The 15636-nt window shown below is 35.2% G+C and overlaps 3 protein-coding genes across 5 annotated transcripts in view; 1 reads left to right on the top strand and 2 right to left on the bottom strand.

Annotated features, from left to right (window-relative positions):
* The window catches only part of LOC129909650 (zinc finger protein 208-like), a 35007-nt gene extending 23909 nt beyond the window's left edge, over nt 1–11098 (bottom strand). Inside the window, exons 1-3 of the mRNA XM_055986726.1 lie at nt 10674–11098; nt 708–987; nt 546–641 (exon numbers count right to left, since the gene is read on the bottom strand). Of these exons, the coding sequence (XP_055842701.1) occupies nt 546–641; nt 708–987; nt 10674–10982 (685 nt within the window). The 5' untranslated portion in view covers nt 10983–11098. The remainder of the gene's footprint in view (nt 1–545; nt 642–707; nt 988–10673) is intronic.
* LOC129912027 (uncharacterized) lies at nt 1824–8185 on the top strand. The gene is made up of 2 exons (XM_055990108.1): nt 1824–2226; nt 2289–8185. The coding sequence occupies exon 2, from the start codon at nt 2408–2410 to the stop codon at nt 7901–7903; it is 5496 nt and encodes a 1831-aa protein (XP_055846083.1). The 5' UTR covers nt 1824–2226; nt 2289–2407; the 3' UTR covers nt 7904–8185.
* A 564-nt stretch (nt 11099–11662) lies between the features above and the next one.
* LOC129912029 (uncharacterized) lies at nt 11663–15500 on the bottom strand. Of its 3 annotated transcripts, none has more exons than XM_055990110.1 (6): nt 15090–15500; nt 13336–13603; nt 13164–13265; nt 12685–12973; nt 12300–12631; nt 11663–12240 (listed from the first exon to the last, which is right to left on the bottom strand). In XM_055990110.1, the coding sequence occupies exons 1-6, from the start codon at nt 15399–15401 to the stop codon at nt 11684–11686; spliced, it is 1860 nt and encodes a 619-aa protein (XP_055846085.1). In that variant the 5' UTR covers nt 15402–15500; the 3' UTR covers nt 11663–11683. The 3 variants fall into 3 exon arrangements, with proteins under 3 accessions (XP_055846085.1, XP_055846086.1, XP_055846087.1); XM_055990111.1 differs by having other exon boundaries at nt 13366–13603; XM_055990112.1 differs by lacking the exon at nt 15090–15500 and adding an exon at nt 13674–13791.
* Between the last annotated feature and the right edge of the window lie 136 nt (nt 15501–15636).

Genomic DNA, 15636 nt, shown 5'->3' with positions numbered 1-15636 from the left:
CGATACTCAGACCATTAAATCTTGAGTTTTCGAGGACATCTGTAAGATGGATTCATAGCTCAGTCATGCTTTTTGTGCTCTTCCCCCAACACTGTTCCGCATGTCTTTAGATCAAATAAGATGCTGCTGGGCACTGAGCAATTGTAGCTTTCATTAATTCCAAGAACTGGCCAAAATTTTTCGAACGGTACCGTACAATAAAAACCGAACCAAACTCTTTTTCAAAATGACGGCTCTTTTAAGCCCTCAAAACCCAAACTCATTCCTTTAAAAAATAATTGTTCAACGAAAATGAAGATTCTGAGTATCACAGGTATTATTACCATGATAAAAAAACCCATGACAACTTTGTTAAGAAGGTAATATAAGAAAAAAAGGTAGGCCCATAAACTCCAAATGCAAGTGCAAAAGCACAATCATTCAATTGGAGTCAACCCTGCGAATCCCATAGCCGAACCACTAATGTGAAGCAGATACTTGCGTAATAGTGCTAAAAGCTCATACCTATATGTATATTAAAAATGAAGATTTGTTAAATGACTTACCTTTTTTATTTTGTTTATTTTTCATAGGCTCTGCCTTTTTTGGTTTTTCGCAATATGTATCGTCTTCAATTTCTTCCATAAACTCATCGTTGCTACCTGGAAAAAAAGTATCATCTTGATTATAATCAATCAATATAGAAAGATATGTTTAGAACTATTTACATGAGTTCCCACTTCTACTGCAATCATCATCATCCTCGTTTTTCAGATTAAAATCGTCCAGTTCCGTACTCTCTTCAGGTACTTCAGAGTTAGTCATTGACTCGATATAACATTGGGAACCATCTTCAATAAATTCAATATCAATTTCTTCTTTGGGTGTGGGTGATACGACTTCAAGCTTGACTTCTCCATTTTCTTTTTTGATTTCTATGCTATCGTTATCATCTATATTATCATCTATATATTCTTCCAGATACTCTTTCTCAGAATCAGTTTCGATCTGTAATTTGATTAAATACATACGCTTTAATCTTGTTTAATGAAAGCAATTATTTAAAGTGTCGCTTATTTCCATTTTTTAACCAATTTGAAATTATAATGTGTCCATTTTCAAAGCACAACGTAAATTGCCTTAATAGTTTCATGAGCACTTTTCTTTTTAAACTTGTGGTATTGTTATTTTTCGACTCATACGCCTAATGCTTTTTACTTACTTTAAAGTTCAAGTGACCTCAACTCCAAAGCGTTTCGCTTTTACCCCAATTTTGAACAGAAAATTTTTAAGTGATGTATTAAACTTGTTTTAAAACAAAAGAACTCAACACATCAAGCCTTTTTGTTCTGCCAGTTTGGTTCCAAAATTCAAAAATTTCTGTGAGCGATATTTTAGAGACCATTTTGAAATTTAAAATATTTGTATAGGTGTCGCAAAAACGCGCAATGGACCCTCCACAGAATTACTTTTTATAAATTTCGAGCCGGACTTCAGTGGAACTTTTTAGTTTTGATCCAATTGAAAATTCAACAAAAAAAATTTTAATTCAATTTTTTTTGAAATCAAACAACTATAAAAAAATTAATTAATTCGCTATATAATTTATAAGATCGGTTTTACAGCACCAATAGAGCTTTATTTTTTTTTTGTCCGGAAAGAAAGATCTCTATTAAAACTAAGACATCTGCATTATCGCTTCACTTTGATTTTCACATGTCTCGCTCATTGACGTATTATATAATACGTCCAAGGTCTCGGTAGATAAAGATGGTAAGGGGCGGATGCTTACACGTCTTCTCCGTTACCGTCTTTGTCTGTTAATAATTTAGCTACATTGTCATCAAGCCTCCTAAAAACCTCAATAGTACTATAGCTTAGCAATAAAGTGGCAACTTATCAAACCTTTACCATGTATAGCAATAAAGTGGCAACTTATCAAACCTTTATCATGTTTACTATAATTGGCAAAATACTTTCGTCTCTTTTTAATAAGAAGAGTACTAACGTTTAAGTATACCTTTGATTAAACATAACCTATCTAAAATTAATCGCGCGTTTTTCATAATTGTTCTTTTGCAAATTGATCTCGTAATTAGAAGGTACATTAAGTTAAATTCTTATATATATTATAATTTAATCTTGATTTTCATTTTTATATTAATTTCTAGATTAATAATAATTCAAGAATATTTCAAGATTAATTCAAGAAAATTGTTCCTAGTTTAATTCAAGAAAATACCAATTGTAAGTTATACATTTATACCTAAATTAAGATATTTCCTTATTGAAATTTATTGAATTTTTAGGAAATAAAATCGAAAGTTTACCAGATTGTATTTTATTCTGAGTTCGATATTTATTATTTGGAAACCAAACTTGAAGTGGAACAACATTATTTTATTTCAATTGAATTAATTTCGTCAAGATGGAATATAATTGCTCATTAAAGACATGCAACGAAGCAGATACGGAGGAGATGGTGGCCTGTGAAAAGTGCAAGCGATGGTGGCATTTTACTTGTGTCAACTTTAATCAGGACTTATACTCTACTGCTGATCCGTGGTATTGCGAGGAAACCGATTGCGAAGTCAGAGAAGATCCTAAGGAAACAGGTTCTGATAAAGAAACTGAAGGAGATCCAATAACAGGTAAAGGTTTAGATGTAGTTGCCACTGTAGATTTGCTATTAGAAGCTGCTGCGACTGCTCAAGCAGCTGCTGCAGAAAAAGATGTAGAATTAAATTCTCTACGAAATGAATTAAGGGAAGCGAAACAAAAGTTAGATAGCGTTTCCATTCCAAGCCATCCACAAGCGAAAATATCTTCCATTTCCGATCAGGCTGCTTTAAAGACATTTGCTGATAAAAGGTTAGATATGATAAAAACAATTCAGGCGAATCATCAATCACTATTAAAGAATTTAAGTCAACATCAATCCACTCCAATTCGTGCTGGGGCTACAAATCAAGAAAGCTTTCAAGACTCTTCATCTATTCATCATTCCGACATGGCCAGTCTCCTTACCATTCTAAATAGGAGCAATGTACAAGAATTGCCTAGCTTTTCCGGAAGTAATAAGCGGGAGTGGCCTTATTTCGAAGAGGTGTTTAAATCCACAACAGTAGAAGGAAAGTATAATGGCAAGGAAAACGTGGCTCGACTTCGAAAGGCTCTTAAAGGGGAAGCATATCAGTTAGTTAGTGATCGTCTGAAATATTCAACCGATGACGGAGCGATAATGGATTCTTTGCGTTCTATATTCGGTCGTCCTGATGTTTTAGTTCACGGCTTGACAGCCGATCTTCTTAAGCTTCCGTCTTTAAAGTCAAAGTGTGATCCTAATCTACACATATGGGCCGTTAAGTTAAACGGGTTTGTAGCTGATTTGAAGTCAATTAATAGGGGGGATGATCTTTTGAATGGTTATGTTTTGACCGACTTGTCGTGTAAGTTAGGACCTGGTCTTTACCAAGATTGGAGAAAAAAGCAAATGTTAACTCCTCAAGTTTCGATTGAAGACTTTGCAAATTTTCTTACGCAGAAGGTTATCGACCTACCACCCGAGTTAGTTAAACCTTTAGAAACTTCTCTTCCTAGAAAATCGCAGAAAATTACAAATCGAGTGCTCACCCATCAGCCACTGCCTACAACAGCTTTAAATGCATCTTGTGTTAAATGTGGTCACAAACAACATATGCTCAGTGAATGTGACGAGTTTAAATCAATGGCTCCAGAAACAAGGTTATCTTTTGCACGCGAGCGAAAGATATGTTTTCGTTGTTTAGATCCTGTTGAACATGATTGGAGATCGTGTTCGAAGAAGAAGACTTGTGGATTATCTGGGTGCGTTGGACGTCATCATCCACTTTTACATCAAACACCTGTGCCTCATACCAAGGAGTTAAATGTGTCAGCTGTTCCTTACGTTCCAAATCCAAATTTTAATTCATCTCATATAGGATCTAAGATGCCAGTGATGTTTAAGATAGTCCCTATACGAATCTATGGAAAGGAAAAGTTCATTGACACCTTTGCATTTTTAGACGACGGTTCTTCGTTGACTATGGTGGAAAAGGATTTATTTGATGAACTTGGACTCGATGGTCATGAAGAAATGCTTACCCTTCAATGGACGAAGGGTGTTTCTAGAAGTGAAGAGTCCATAAGAACTAACCTAGCTGTTTCTGGCGTCCAAAATAATAAACGTCATTTTTTAAAAAATGTTTATACGGTGAAAGGGTTGGAGCTTCCAGTTCAGTCGATTGATACTTCCAAATTGAAAGAAAAGTACCCACATTTGCGAGGGCTTCCGCTTACAGATTTAGTGGATGCAAAGCCGAAGATTCTGGTTGGTTTAGATCAAGCCAAGTTTCTACTAGGGCATGGTCAAAGACACGGAAAAGACGACGAGCCTTGTGCTTTAAAAACTCTCCTGGGATGGATAGTTTATGGAAAATCCGCTCCTATGATTAGAGCAACTTGCGCTCAGGATGTTGCCAAACCAACAATGCGATTTCTATTCCATGACGCCATCAAAACTGAAGATGAACTTCACGAATTAGTTAAGCGCCACTTCACTACCGAGGAGTTTGGTGTTATGCCACCGAAAGGAGACTTGGTGAGCAAAGAAGAATCTCGGGCTCTGAGCATCATGGAGGGTACGATAAAATATGTGAATAACCGTTACGAAATTGGATTGTTATGGAGTGCCGACAACATTAAGTTACCTGATAGCTACTCCATGGCTCTAAATCGACTTATCACTTTGGAAAAATCTTTAAAGAAAAAACCACAGCTGTTAGAATGGAAGAATAATCATATGCAGAATCTATTATCCAAAGGGTACGCGAGAATTGCTACTGAAGAAGAGCTTAAAAAGGATTGGCCACGTGTATGGTATCCTCCTACTTTCGTAATTGAAAATCCAAATAAGTTTCCAATCAAGCCCAGAGATGTTGCCGACTTTGCCGCAAAGGTACGTGGTGTCGCATTAAATACCTATCTATTGAAAGGTCCTGACAATCTAGTTTCTCTTCATGCCGGCATTTTTAAGCTTCGAGAACGCAAGATCGCCGTGAACGCTGACGTGAAAGAAATGTTTCATCAGATAAGAATTAAAGCGGAAGATCAACAATGTCAGCGCGTTCTGTGGAGGAATGGAGATGTCACCAAAAGGCCTACAGTTTACATCATGGAGGTAATGATGTTCGGCCCGAGATGTTCTCCTACATGCGCCCAATTCGTAAAGAACTTTCATGCGAATAAGTTCAAAGATGAATTCCCAGAGGCAGTAGATGGTTTAGTAAACAGAACTTATGTTGACGATTACTTCAACAGTCATGACACCATAGAAGAAGCTTTATCAGTTACAAAGGATGCCATTCAAATATGCAAATCAATGAGTTTCGACTTGGTTGGTGTTCAATCAAATAGCCTTGAATTTTTGAAGCAACTTCCCCAGAATAATGTTAATGCTAGGCTGATCAGCATGGACCCAAGTGAATCTGAAAGCCATGTTACAAAGGTCTTAGGTTTATATTGGCTTCCTTCTTCCGATCTTCTTACGTATAGAATTTCAGATGATGGATTATTTGAGAAGATGTCCAACTTAGAGTGTTCAATAACAAAACGAGAAATACTTAGAATCATCATGCGAATTTTTGATCCTCTAGGACTCATCTCACTCTATATAATCAGAGGTCGAATTATTCTACAAGATATTTGGCGGGAAGGATTCGATTGGGATGAACCTGTCTCAAAGCATTTAAAGGAGCAATGGCTCATATTCATTAAGGAATTAATGGGTATTGAGAAGCTGAAAATTCCCCGTTTATATGTTTCATGGTCACCTAGCTGTTCTGAAGCTAGTCTCATAGTTTTTGCTGATGCTTCTGAAAAGGCGTTTGCTGCAGTTTCATACTTCCGTTTTGAAAAGGAGGATGCTGTTGAAGTAGCTCTGGTTATGGCAAAGGCTAAGGTGGCGCCTGTAAAAAAGTTGTCTGTACCGCGCTTGGAACTGCAAGCAGCGGTTCTAGGTGTGCGTTTAGCATTAACTGTCAGAGCTTCTCATTCTATTTCTATTCGCGAAGTTATCTTCCTCTCCGATTCAAGAACAGTTTTATCATGGATCAACTCAACCGATTTTAAATTTCCTTCATTTGTTGCAGTGAGGGTCGGAGAGATTTTAGACTCAACTACACCTCGACAATGGTTTCACGTGAGCTCGGCAGACAATGTTGCTGATGATGCGACAAAATGGAGCGATTCTAGTATGGGAGATTATGATGCGAGGTGGTTCAAAGGACCTAATTTTCTAAAGGACCCATTTAGATTGTGGCCCGTTAAACCAAGTAATAACTTAGAACCTATGTTTTGCGAACCTGATTCTAGTGTTATGGTTCACACTAGCTCCGATAAGATTTCTTTTCGAGTTTTCGATGAGTTAAAAGGTAGATTCAAAGCAAATTGGGGTTCCTCTGTGAGAACGATTGCATTTATACTTCGATTCATAGACTGTTACTTTAAAAGAGAAACTGAAAAGAAACATTTCGTCACTCCATCTGAATTCTACAGAGCAGAAGATTGGCTTTTCAGAAAAATTCAGCAGGATGTTTATCATGAAGAATATATGTCGCTCCGAAGAACTAAGACCGTTGAAAGCTCCAGTAGCATTTACACCTTATCTCCGTTTCTGGATTCCGAAGGCACCATTCGTATGAGCTCAAGAGCACAAAAGGCATTGATTTCTTATGCTTCACGAAACCCTGCTATTTTACCTAAAGATCATCCTCTAGTCGAAACATTTATTAAATATTATCATGATCGTAATTTTCATACTGGAACTTCCGGAATCATTTCCGATATTCGAGAACGGGCATGGATCATCAACATAAGAGTAGCTGTTCAAAGAGTCAAGTCCAAGTGTAATACGTGCAAACGCATAGCAGCCAAGCCAATAATGCCATTGATGGGCCAGCTTCCAATTTCTCGTCTTTCTTTTGATTCCAAGCCATTTACTCATGTAGGAGTCGATTGTTTTGGTCCGTTGCTAGTCAAATTCGGAAGGGGAACAGCAAAGAGGTATGGAATGATATTTACCTGCCTTACGTTTAGAGCCGTTCAAATCGAACTGCTAAATGATCTTTCGTTAGACCAATGCACTATGGCGCTTCGTCGATTTTTGATCAATCGAGTCGTCACTAAGTTTTTATATAGTGATAATGGGCTGAACTTCATAGGCACAAAGAATCTTTTGGAAAAAGATATTAAGGAGATGGAAGAAGCTCTAAGTGAATATTCGGCTAAATATGAAAAGATACTTTGGCAATTCATTCCTGCGTATTCGCCATGGATGGGTGGAGCATGGGAGAGACTGATTCAATCAATAAAAATTACTGTCGAATTCATTTTAAAAGGGGTCGTTCCAAGAGAAGATGTTCTGCGAAATGCGCTCATTGAAGCCCAGGGGCAAATTAACCGACGTCCCCTAACACACATTCCAGTTGACCCCGAAGATCCAAGGCCTCTTACACCTAACTCTATGCTTTTCGGAGATGATGATAGAAATGTTACTGCACCCGGAGTTTTTTATGAGAGTGATATTAACAGCAGACTGTATAGTCGAAGGGCGCAGCATTTAATGATGGAATTTACAAAAAGATGGTATACAGAATATTTACCTGAAATAGCTAGACGCTCTAAGTGGCATAAAAACATCAAGCCTGTGGTTGAAGGAAGTATCGTCATATTGGTAGAGCCAAACGATATTCGTGAATCTTGGAAAATGGGTAGGGTGACAAAGGTTTATCCTGGACCGGACGGAGTAGTAAGAATTTGTGATGTGCGATTACCAAATGGAGCTATAAGACTTAAGAGATCCGTTGGACGGCTTGCTGTGCTTGATGTTCTGTCTTCATCCTAGTCTTCAGACGGGCCCCGGAATGTCATCAAGCCTCCTAAAAACCTCAATAGTACTATAGCTTAGCAATAAAGTGGCAACTTATCAAACCTTTACCATGTATAGCAATAAAGTGGCAACTTATCAAACCTTTATCATGTTTACTATAATTGGCAAAATACTTTCGTCTCTTTTTAATAAGAAGAGTACTAACGTTTAAGTATACCTTTGATTAAACATAACCTATCTAAAATTAATCGCGCGTTTTTCATAATTGTTCTTTTGCAAATTGATCTCGTAATTAGAAGGTACATTAAGTTAAATTCTTATATATATTATAATTTAATCTTGATTTTCATTTTTATATTAATTTCTAGATTAATAATAATTCAAGAATATTTCAAGATTAATTCAAGAAAATTGTTCCTAGTTTAATTCAAGAAAATACCAATTGTAAGGGCCGGTTTGTTGACACTCGATTATCTTTAATCAAGGATTATTCCAGTTGATAATCGTAAATTTCGTTTGTTCACAAAAATTTTTATCAAAGAATCAATGATTTGAGCAGTTAATTTGAGATTTTGTTAATCATCCAATTTTGCTCGATTAGGTCTATTAAATCAAGGATTAACTGGAATTCAGTTTGTTCATACTTGATATTCTTACAAAGTTAGCCGGTTATTTTCCGACACTTCTTCAAGTCAATACGTCATTGAATTCTTAAAATCAATAAGACATACACTGTTGGCCAAAACAAATGAAAATTATAGAATAAAAAATTTTGATATACATATGTACATGTATTTATTTTAAATTAATTCAAATTAGTACATTTTCAACATAAGTACATTTATTTCCTTTTTATTAAGTAACAAAAAATAGCATAAAACAAAATAACAGAGTTTCAAAGCGAATACTTACCCCTATTACGGTTGGCCTTTGTCATAAAACGACACAAAAACGACTAGCTCTGGAATCCAAAATTGAGGCTAAAGTATAGCAATTATCGTTTCATAAGGAAGAATGGCAGAGAGCGGAGGAAACTGTCAAGTTAAATATTCAATTTTACAAAAATTGCCGCTTCTAGAGCAAGCCGTTTTCTTGTCGTTTTATGACAAACGCCAACCGAAATAGGGATGGCTTTTTTCTGTTCGGTTTAAAGCTTGACCTCCATGTTTTGCATTTTAATGCAGTGCTCCTCCGCGGCGTCCAAAAGCTTTTGTTCGTATTTCTGTTGGCTATAATGCAATTGTTGCTGCTTTAAAATTTGCTGTTTTTTTTTTATTTCGTTTGTCGTCAGGGTCTTCGATTTTTTTAATCATTTCTGAAAATATATAGGTAGGTTCATATTTATTTAGATAAAAAAGTATTTATTTACTTACCTTCCTTACTGCTAGCGCTTTCAAATTCAACAAAATAATAACAAACTTCAAAAAATGAAAAAAAAAACTTAATTCTTGATTAAGTTTCGACAACCAAACTGACAGATAGATTGGAAAATGGAATGATTTTTGGAAAAACTATGATTTGTTGATCAAAGTGAAAAAAAAGTGAACAAACGCTCTATGATTATCAAGGATTCTTAATCCTCAATTAAGGGGAATCCATAATGATCAAATCGACGATTTAACCCACTCTCAACAAACTGGCCCTAAGTTATACATTTATACCTAAATTAAGATATTTCCTTATTGAAATTTATTGAATTTTTAGGAAATAAAATCGAAAGTTTACCAGATTGTATTTTATTCTGAGTTCGATATTTATTATTTGGAAACCAAACTTGAAGTGGAACAACAACATTTAGTTTTTCGTGAAACTTCTAGAACATCAACTTTATCATGAGATCCACCAAGTTTCAAGAAAAAAGATTGCTTCTTCAACAAGATATACTTTATAGCAAGCGTCAAAATGTCCTAAAACTTAAAATGGAAAGGCATAGTCTTATATAACCAATCTCACTAACTAGTGAGATTATAGCATTTCAAATATGATGGTCCTAAATTACGTTTAATATTTTGTGTGCAGATGTGTTTCCACTACGCTGTAAGCCATGATAAAGGTTTGGCTCGTTTATGGACTTGCTATACAAGCAGGACATTAAAGTCACATTGTTTAAACGGTGAATTTCTGTAGCTTAACAGAGATGACTCATATAAGGGTTATTAATTCTTTAGTGCGAGCAAAAGAAGCAAAAAAAGAAAAGAAGCAAAAGAAGAAAAAAATACAAGAGGAAAGTGGATTATAGTTTCCTATAAACTGTCAAAACCGACTCTGCTTAAGAGTACCGCGTGGTATCGTGAAGCAACCGTGTCAGTTTCGGCTGACACGGTCAATATATTTAGGAAGGCTATTGTTAATCATCGCGGTGGCTTTGGTTGTCCAAAACAGATTCCTTGAGGATCTTCCGTAAAGCATATGGCTGGATGCAACAGGTTTAAGGAGAGCTCGGTTCAGCATTGTGCAATTTGCTACTGGGATGTTACAACAGCTTGTCGTCCGAAGACTTTGAATAAGGCTGCAATGCAGTAGATGATGTCTCAAAAATCTGGAAAATTGTAGCTAAGAATATAGTCAATGAGAACCTGGTATCAAGAAGACACCCACAAATTCATTAACCAAAAAATATACGCCACTGTCTTCAACTAAAAAAACTTTGATAGCTAGCCCAAACTGTAACCCTTTGATGGAATCAGAAAATGATAATACTAGATAACTAAACCTAGGTAGTTACTTAAAGTAAACTTAAGTTTCTGTTAATGAAATACAAACCTTGAACGACGTTCCCACTTACCTTTGCAATAGTTTGAATAACTTTTTTATAACTGTCATCATCTTCTTCTTTTTCCGTCTGACTACTTATGTTCCCGCGGAGAAACTGGTCTGTTTCATATGCAGTTTTGATAAAATCATAAGCTGTTTGTAAAGATGTTCCACAAGGAATGCACATACTGGTGGGAAATTCATCGTCCAGACTCGCTTTGAGTTTGGTACAAAAATTAAAAACTTCCAACACAGTGGTATCATATAGACATGTATCTAGAGATATATACTGGAGCGTAATCTCAGTAAGACATGCACGACAAGTTATAGGTGGTTCCATTTTAACTTGTTTTATAATTTTTGGTATATTTTCTTTATATTTTTGTTTATAAATAATTATTTTTTGTTCATAAAAATGTTGTTTGTGAAAAATAAATATGAAAATTGCCAAACGTCACTCTTGCTTTGACATCAAATGTCAAAGAGGGTACAGTTAAAACCAAAAATATATTTACTGAGTTGCCAATTTGCTATATAATTGTAGTACGTTTATAATTCCTACTTTTTCGGATAGGAAATTATGTGGAGAGTTTTCATTCATTTCTCACTTTTCTTTCTAAAGCCATTGAACATCAAAAATTTATTGGAAAAGCAAACTCAAAACGATAGCTAAATTAACTCGTTAATTCAATACGACTATCGAAACTCGTTTTACACAATTGTAATTCCCCGAATACGTGGTTTTACAAACGATAATCGTTTTACGCAATAGGGACCCTGATGGTTTTCTTGATTTTAAATTAATATTGAATTTCGCTGTTGACTTTGGAGACTTATAAAATTTTTCATTTCGGTTCATTTGAATATATACTAGGCTGGAATTAGTTGTTTCTAATCCTTTGGAATGATTGAAAATGTTCTGTAGCAATAAGACTGTTGCTACAGAACATTTTCAATCATTCCAAAGGAAGTCAGGGCTGTCGGAGAAAGTTTTCCAGAAATATAAAGAATAAAAGCTACTTTAAATTTTTTTGTATTTATTTAGGTACTTTTGTTTTCGAACAAAAAATCTCGAAGATTATTTCTGATAGTTGTTGATGTTTTACCACCATATTGGTGAGAATTTTGAGATGGTTTTATTGACGGAATAATAATGTTAATTTCATTTCGCCATAGCCCATCATACCATTGTCCATTAGAATCCTCCCAATCGACATAATTGCTAGGACAATAATTCTCAGCTCCATTATCTAGCATTATAAAATTATGAAGGGCAAAACAAGCTAAAATAACTTTCTCGGCGTTTTCCGGGAGCATATTCAGTGCCGTTTGCAAAACACTCCAACGTGCCACTAAAATACCAAACGAATTCTCAATTGTCCGGTGAGCCCGAGAGAGTATTTGATTAAAGTTTTCTTCATTTGGTGGAAGAAGAGTTCCCGCATATGGTCGCATGATGTTGGTAGTCAACGGCAAAGCAACATCACCGGCAAAGTAATGCGGAACTTCAATATCTGAGCCTGGCAAGTTCCTACGCTGGGGAATTGAAAAATGATTACTTAAAAGCTTCTTTCCAATGCAACTGGCTTGAAATATTCCTTAAAAAACAAAAAAATTATCTGGATATAAGAAAAAAAAAGAATAAGTGTTTTCTTACCACTATCATATGGATTTCCATAGGCTCCAATGTCGACGTGGGTGAATCTATATTTTGCATCACAAACTGCTATAATAACTACACAAGAGCGTTTCTTACGCAGGCCAAAATGTTTACCATCGATTGCACCGATGCAATTCGGTATATTCCACAATCTCCAGAAGTCCTCGCGGATCACTTCATAATCGTGGGAATCTGGTTCGGACATAAAGGTAGGTTGTAAAGCTCTCCACAATATTTCTGACGTTTCCAATATTATTTTGCGAATAGTTTCCTTTCCTAACTTGAAGGACAAGGCCAGCGAAGGAAAAGACTCGCCTTGTGACAAGTAACTATATAACAATAAGATTAAGATGAGAAATCATGTTTCAGAAAGTAAACTTACTGAAGGAAAAGAGCCAGACGACATTCGGGTAAGATTGGTTCTCTGATTGAAGTTTTTATCATAAATGGTGAGACCAAATTTAGTAGTTCGTCAAACATTGCAGGATGCATTCTTGTATACATAAAAAATTGAGCACTATCATGCTCTTTAATTTTTAAGAAGGTAGCATTAAAAAAACCATTCTGTCTTCTATCCCTATTGATTTCACGCACAGAACAAGAACGGATTCTTTGTTTTACTGACGAATCGTTCTCTTTTTTCAAGACATTCACTTTTTCAGATATAATACCTAAAAACTTGATTTTTTTAAATGTTTTTTTTAATATTATATTGAACTCCATTTTTTTCAACAAAGGTAAATTTTGGATTTTTGACACAGGTCTGACACAGACCTCCCAACTGTTTTCCCAATTTGAGTGTTACAGATAATTCAAATATTCAAAAAAATGGAGAATTTATAAAAAGTTACTTCAACTTACTTTTTTTAATTTTTGGATTTTTCTTTCTTTTTCTAATTCTTGTCATTTTTGGGTTTCCGCAACATGTGAGTTCAACTACTTTCATAACCTGTTCGTTGCTTTCTGAAAAAATAAATTTAAATTGTAAAAATATTTCTCAGTATGACGAGAATATGGTTAAGACTATTTTTACTTAAGTGTTCTTTTCGACTGCAGTCATTACCATTCTCGTTTTTGATATTTAATTCTTCTATTTCGATATTCTGTTGAATTACTTTTGATTTAGCCATTGATTGGAAATAACTTTGGGAACCATCTTGTTGATCGTCATCCATTGGATATAGGACTTCAAATCTGATTTGTTCAATTTCTTTTTTAATTTGTGTGCTGTTCTTATCATCTTCATCTATATTATCTTCTATATATTCTTCAAGATAATTTCTTCCCCGACGATTTTCAATCTGAAATTAGTTTTTATAATTATTTAATTACTTTTAACATGCAACATAAATAATATAAACATGATAATACTGATAATACTGTAGTGGAGTGACTAATAGCCTGTTTTCACTAGAGCCCAAATGAGATATTCATGACTATTACAGAAGACGCAGTGAGTCAGTCCCCGGTAATCTGCTCGATACGCAACCGAATCAAATTTCAATCTGTGAACTCCCCGGGATGAACTGTATTATCGATCCACGAAAACACACTAAACTGCTTACCGACATAATATGTCATTGTTGACACTTACATAGCCAAATGTTATTTTATCACTTCCACACCGGCGGCTTCGGTAATTCGAAATCTTGTGAAAGTGACTCTTACTCCCGCCGCAGTGCATCTGCGTCTTCGCAAATTAGTTATTTTCGAATGTCGTATGGGAAATTTCTTTGAAATAAAACAATTTGCGAAAATACCACATCTGTGCCTCTGTTCTGTAACTTTATCACTGCCATTTTTGAACGTCTCTAAAATCCATTTTCTTCCATAAATAAAGCAATTTTTTTTCAAATTCAAGATTTTTAAGTTAAGAAGGTATGATTTTGAACAAAATTTCTTTTATTTTGATGAGATAAAATTATATAATATGATGGGTAAAATTGGGTCAAAAATTAAAGTCAACTCACCTTGTCAAAGTTGGTGCCCCTCATAACTTGAAAACTACTGCACATAGTGCATAGACATAACTGTTCAGTTCTTATGTCGTTTTATATTGACTGGCAAACAGAGGAGTGTGTGTGAAAGTGCGTGTGTTAGTATGCGTGAATCTTGATAAAAATCCAGATTCAGATTCTTGAATCTCAGATTCATTTTTTAGTCATTTTTTTTAATCTCAAGCCGCAAATAGATCATGAAATCTGAGATATGTCCACTATTTCCCCTCTTCACCCCCCCCCCTTTCAGCTTTCAGATTCACAAATCTCATTCTGAATCTCGTCAATAGAAAACGACATTACTTAACTTTTCTTGATATTGGCATAAAGGAGGGCTGACAGATATTGTGCAGTGAATTAAAAATTCTCAAGTTATGTTCAACTTCGAGTGAAGAAAATGGACCTAAGATATTTACCACCTCATATACGGGGCGTATCCAGAAAAAAATTTGGATGGGGCTAGAAAATTTTAGATTTCATTTACCCTATGCCCCCCCCCTCGATACGCCACTGCTCATATAAACCCAAGGGGCTTTCAAGTTTCAACTATAACTATATGAAGAATGTAATAGGTAAAGAATGCTGCCTAAAATAGGCCCAGGTTTAGCAGTCGAGATCTTACGAGCGATATAGTAAATGGTGAAAATCGGGGTTTGCGTGAGAACTGAGGAAAGATTTAAGTTTATCAGAACTGTTATTCATATCTGATTTTTGAGATGCATATTGATATAGATATTTACACTACAGGGAAAACTTTAATTTTAAAAGAATTGCTAACCAGATTACTAACCTTTATAATACTTTGAATAACATTTTTATCACTGTCATCTGCAAGTGGGTCTTTCTTTGCAGCCCGTGTTATGTTCCCGCGAAGGAATTGGTCGGTTTCTAATGCAGTTTTGATAAAATCATAAGCTGTTTGTAAGGATGTTACACAAGGAACACACATATTGGTGGGAAAATCATCGTTTAGTCTCACTTTGAGCTTGGTGCAAAAATTAAAAACATCTAGCACAGTGGTATCGTAGAGAGTTGTATCTAGTGATATATACTGAAGAGTAATCTCAGTTAGACACGCACGACAAGTTATAGGTGATTGCATTCTTTTTATTTATGTATAATTTTTGGTATATTTTTGTTAATAAATAAATAAATTTTTGTTTACAAAATTTGTTTGCGACAAAAAACATCAAAATGCTCAAAAACGTCACAGTTGCTGTTATATGAAATGTCACAAAAGGGACATTTAAAATCAAAAATTTTAAGTACAGTCGGAATCAAAAATATGACAGGGATCCCTGCAAACCAAACCTCAGTAGTTTAGGGGAAATTACAAC

The sequence above is a fragment of the Episyrphus balteatus genome, chromosome 2 (genome assembly GCF_945859705.1).
Source record: "Episyrphus balteatus chromosome 2, idEpiBalt1.1, whole genome shotgun sequence".
NCBI lineage: Eukaryota > Metazoa > Arthropoda > Insecta > Diptera > Syrphidae > Episyrphus > Episyrphus balteatus.
Note: the sequence above shows the minus strand (reverse complement) of the source record. Positions and strands in the feature narration are given on the sequence as shown.